At 40.1% G+C, this 5,606-nt stretch overlaps 1 protein-coding gene across 1 annotated transcript; it reads right to left on the bottom strand.

Annotated features, from left to right (window-relative positions):
• Window positions 1–2,938: 2,938 nt before the first annotated feature.
• Window positions 2,939–5,047, bottom strand: LOC136388917 (heat shock cognate 71 kDa protein-like). Its single transcript, XM_066360719.1, is given in 4 exon segments — window positions 2,939–3,389; window positions 3,392–4,907; window positions 4,909–4,996; window positions 4,998–5,047. Coding segments are annotated over 4 exon segments (1,911 nt in total). The 3' UTR covers window positions 2,939–3,132.
• Window positions 5,048–5,606: the final 559 nt, after the last annotated feature.

Genomic DNA, 5,606 nt, shown 5'->3' on the forward strand with positions numbered 1-5,606 from the left:
AAATAAGTAAATCAGTAAGAACAAGTCGGCCTGGCCCATCTTCACTCTCAAGAATTTTCTACTGAAGGAAAAGAGAAGGCAGAGTGAAAGGGCAGTCACCGCCGTCCTTTCAGGCGGCACGTGCAGCAGAAGAGCATCGAGCCCTGCCCTGGAGTGATCTTCAGGAAGGAAGCATGAGTCCACAATGCTTAGATAGGTTCTGAGAGATGGGACCTGGAGAACCTCACAGACTGATGTACGCCCAGAACATGGTGCAGGCGAATGACATGCTTGCCCTCAAGAGGGGCTGGAATGTGCCCAGAACCGAAGGACCATGTTGATGTAAACAAGTGATGTCTCCAGGGACTCTTCTAGATAACTCTGCCCAAGCACTGCATGGAACAATAGGGGTTTCAGGGCATGCTTACATAGTTAATTACATAATAAAGAGGACCCAGTGGGCCCATCTTCTAATGCTTTAATACAACATAAACTACCTGGAGTATAATGAAATTCAGGGAAAATGCTAGGATGTCATTCCCAGATTGAGTGAAATTAATTTTTCATCACTCTCCAACAGAATAGCACATTAAAAAAAAAACACGTCAAGTTATAGGAAAAAGTTAAGCTATACTTCTCAAACACGTGGTCTATACCTATACCAATTATGTGATTTCTTTACAACATGTAAGGTGTGTCTCAGTGAGTCTGAAGTATGCCTTTCTAGCAGCCTCTACCACCTGGCCTTCATTGTACACAATAATTGTTTGTGCATCTGTTTGTCTAACTGAGATAAACTCCCTGAGACAGAATTAGGTCTCATACCTCTTTATATCTTCCACAGTGTCTATCTAGCACAGTGATTGGGACACCCAAATGCCTTAGTAAATTTGATGAATGAACAAATGCTATCTTAGAAAAATGTCAAGTATTGAAAACTGAAGTTGGTGGAGATAAACTACAATGTTGCAAAGTTATCCAATCAGGTTTTACCACTTGGAATTCTTTAAAATGCAACTTGACAGATTTGGTCAGCAAATATATGAATCAGTGAGTTGTTCTAGATTTGTGTGGACAGAGAGTCACTGACACTGTGAGCCTAACAAAGGAGAAGTGTTTATTTTTTTGAGGTGGGGAGTATGCACTAGGAAGAAAAGACCCTGTTTCCACTACAGTATCTGGAAAATATCCTTTAGGTTGCCAGGAGTTTCACTTCTGCAGTGAAATACTTTAATCTTCCTCTCCAATATATGTCTCCCATAGGTTTCTAGTATGAAAGACTTCAAACACACACGTACATAAGTTTCATCACACAGCCCGGTGTTCAGATAGGAGCTTGCAGAATTCATATGAATCAAGAAGGAACATGGCGGGGGCCACAAGAAGAAAACAATTGGCCCACATCTATAAAAACAAAGCAGTGTCCCACCTACATCTGGGGAGCAACATGACCTGAAAAAGGAAATGACACAATGCTCCTTTGCCATTTTGCAGATTGCTGAAAAATGTTCCTTCCAGAGTTAAATGTTACCTTTTTTTTCCCTTTGAATTTGTATTTAACTTTAATTTCTGATCACACTAATGGCCTGTGGAATGACAAAAATTCATTCTCACATGAAAAATCATTTCTCTTGGTGACATGTACCTGGGAGAAGAAAAAAAATAGAATAGTTGCATGAAAAGCACAGGCTCAGGTCCATGGTTGTTCTCTGTGCACATCACAGAGGGCTGTGATTTATTAATATACTGTATACAAAATGCATCCATAATTTGTTAGATGGATATTTCATTGAAAATATTAAATGCTGCCACAGAGTGCCATTTTGGGAATGCTCAAACCAGTTCTGATCAAGTAAGAATTGATGTGTGCACTTCATAGAATTTTAAACAAAGCTTAAATCAGGCATTTTCAGTCCTCCTCCTGTGACACAGTTTAACCCCATCCCAAAGCTACCCCTCCATGCGTGCACACAGAGTTCCCTCTGTGGAGACATGACCTCTCTCAGCATTGGCAAAGCCCTCGGGCTCCAGACCCTGGATACAGAGGCAATTTCTCCAGACCAAGGGAAGAAGGTGTAGTTGTAAAATAATCATCATGACATTATAGTATTGGAAGTGACATAAAAGATAAGTCAACCCAACCTTCTGTATAATACTGAAATCTATTTTCTAGTCTTTTAAACTAAATTTATGGGGGTGACATTGGTTAATAAAATTATATAGGTTTGAAGTGTACAAATTCTATACTATGTCATCCGTATACTGCATTGTGTGTGCACCATGCAAAATCAAATCTTCTTCCATCACCATATATTTTACCCCCTTCACCATTTTTTTAAAAAAATTAAAAAAAATTTTTTTTATTTATCTGTTTTAGAGAGGAGAAAGGGAGAGGGAGAGAGAAAGAAAGGGGGGGGGGAGGAGCAGGAAGCATCAACTCTCATATGTGCCTTGACTAGACAAGTGCAGGGTTTTGAACCGGCAACCTCAGCATTCCAGGTTGACGCTTTATCCCCTGCACCACCACAAGTCAGGCACCCTTTTCATTCTTCACACTGGCTTGTCTTGTTACAGCAGCCCAAACGGTATAAAGCAGTTATCAAAATTACGCCGGTCTTGTAAAGCCTGTTGAAATATTTTATCATTTCTATTCTGTGGAAAAGTTTGTGTAAAATTAGCATTGTTTTTCTCCCTATTTGCTAGAATTCACCAGTAAAACTACAGTGGAAATGGAATTGTTTGTTTAAAAGATTTTAATTATGAATTCAAGTTCTTTGATCATCATTAGCTCCTTCAAGTATCTGTTTCTTTATTTGTAAGTTTATAAAGGTATGTTTTCTTAATAACTTATCCATTTTATCTATATCTTCAATATTTTTGGAATAACTTGTTCATAATAACCTCTCTTTTTTAATGGTGCCAATTTTAAACAGTTTTATTTAAGACATCGCATTTTCCACTTTACAATAACAGTGTTTATAAAGTGCATTATTTCCTTTCCCTGTGCACACAATCTGTATTCAAGTATTGAGAATGCCCAGTTATTTAACTATACAGCAGTTCAACATTTTAAAACGGCCATAGAATTTGCTACAAATTTGGGTCCTTAAATATTTTATGTGGAACAATGCCCAATCTATGCTCAAGGTTGGCTTAATCAACCTCTTCAATGGTGGGCCCGGAGGAGGCACCACCAGATGGAGGGGCTCCACCACCGGGGAAGCCCCCAGGCATTCCTCCTGGCATGCCTCCTGCACTCTGGTACAGCTTGGTAATGTTCGGGTTGCAGACTTTTTCCAACTCTTTCTGCTGATGTTCAAATTTTTCCTTTCCTGCAGTCTGGTTCTTATCAAGCCAGTTGATTATTTCATTGCCCCTGTCAAGAATCTTCTGTTTGTCATCGTCATTGACTTGCCTTGAAGTTTTTCACCTTCAACAGTTGCTTTCATGTTGAATGCATATGATTCAAGTGAATTCTTGGAAGACACCTTGTCCCTCTGCTTCTCATCCTCAGCCTTGTACTTCTCAGCCCCGTGGACCATCCGCTCAATGTCTTCCTTGCTCAGGCGGCCTTTGTCGTTAGTGATGGTAATCTTGTTCTCTTTCCCTGTACTCTGATCCACAGCAGAGACATTGAAGATGCCATTGGCATCAATATCAAAAGTGACCTCAATCTGAGGAACGCCACGAGGTGCAGGAGGTATGCCTTTGAGTTCAAACTTGCCAAGCAGGTTGTTATCCTTGCTCATGGCACATTCACCTTCGTAAACTTGAATGAGCACACCAGGCTAGTTGTCAGAATAGGTAGTGAAGGTCTGTATCTGCTTGGTAGGAATGGTAGTATTGCGCTTGATGAGGACAGTCATGACTCCACCAGCAGTCTCAATGCCAAGGGAAAGAGGAGTGACAACCAACAGCAGCAAATCTTGAACATTTTCAGATTTGTCTCCAGAGAAGATGGCTGCTTGGACAGCTGCACCATAAGCAATAGCCTCATCAGGGTTCATGCTCTTATTCAATTCTTTTCCATTGAAGAAGTCCTGCAGGAGTTTCTGAATCTTGTGGATATGGGTAGATCCACACACCAGGACAATATCATGGATTTGGGACTTGTTAAGCTTGGCATCTCGAAGTGCTTTCTCTACAGGATCCAAGGTGCCATGGAAAAGGTCAGTATTTAATTCTTCAAATCGAGCATGGGTGATAGAGGTATAGAAGTTGATTCCTTCATAGAGTGAATCAATTTCAATACTAGCCTGTGTGCTGGAAGAGAGAGTGTACTTAGCACGTTCACAGGCAGTACGAAGGTGGTGGGCAGTCCTCTTGTTCCCACTGATGTCCTTCTTATGCTTGCTCTTGAACTCTGCAATAAAATGGTTGACCATTCGGTTGTCAAAGTCTTCACCACCTAAGCGGGTATCCCCAGCCATAGATTTGACCTCAAAGATTCCATCTTCAATTGTGAGAATTGACACATCGAAAGTGCCACGTTCTAAGTCAAAGATCAGCATGTTCCGTTCAGCTCCCACCTTTTTGTCTAAGCTGTAAGCAATAGCAGCAGCAGTTGGCTCATTGATGATTCTAAGTACACTGAAACCAGCAATGGTTCCAGCATATTTGGTGGCCTTATGCTGAGAGTCATTGAAGTAAGCGGGTACTATGACGACAGCATTGGTTACAGTCTTTCCAAGGTAGGCCTCTGCTATTTCCTTCTTCTTTGTCAACGCCATCGATGACACCTCTTCTGGATAGAAACTTTTTGTCTCTCCCTTGTATTCTACTTGGACCTTGGGTCTGCCAGCATCATTCACCACAATGAAGGGCCAGTGCTTCATATCAGATTGGACAACAGCATCATCAAATCTACATCCAATCAAGTGTTTGGCATCAAAAACCGTGTTGATAGGATTCATTGCAACTTGATTTTTTTGCAGCATCACCGATCAATCGTTCAGTGTCAGTAAAGGCGATATAACTTGGGGTGGTTCGGTTTCCTTGATTATTGGCTATTATTTCCACAAGAGTAGGTGGTGCCAAGATGAATGCCAACTGCAGGTCCCTTAGACATGGTTCCAAGAGTGCACACACAGCGGGCAAAGACGTTCTTCTGGACAGCTGCCCCCTCGTTCAATGAGGCACAATAATAACCTCTTAGGGTGTAAGTTTATAATGATGTCTTTAATTCCTGGTATTTAATTATTTGGGCCTTTTCTTTATTCCTTAATAAATCTTACCAAGAGTTTACCAATTTTATTAGTTTTTTTCCCCCAAAGAACCAGCTTTGGCTTGTTGATCCTGTTTATCATCTTTCTTTTCTATGCTATTAATCTTTGCTCATATTTTCATTTCTGCCTTTCTTCTACTTAAAGATTATAATTTGCCATTATTTTCCTTACAACCTTTTCTTAAGATGGTATACCCATCTTATTTATAATTATCCCACATTAGTTGCTCTTATTGTTAATTCAATTAGGGCTTATTTAGTTTTAATAGATATCAAAAAATTTTGTCTTATAATATTGTAAAGTTTTCCCTGATTTTTATATTTTCCTGATGTATAACCTTCATTAAGTTCTTTCAGTGATGGTCACTGAGTGGTATAATTTTTCTATTGATTGTATCTGGAA

This window comes from Saccopteryx leptura, chromosome 1 (assembly GCF_036850995.1).
Source record: "Saccopteryx leptura isolate mSacLep1 chromosome 1, mSacLep1_pri_phased_curated, whole genome shotgun sequence".
Taxonomy (NCBI): Eukaryota; Metazoa; Chordata; class Mammalia; order Chiroptera; family Emballonuridae; genus Saccopteryx; species Saccopteryx leptura.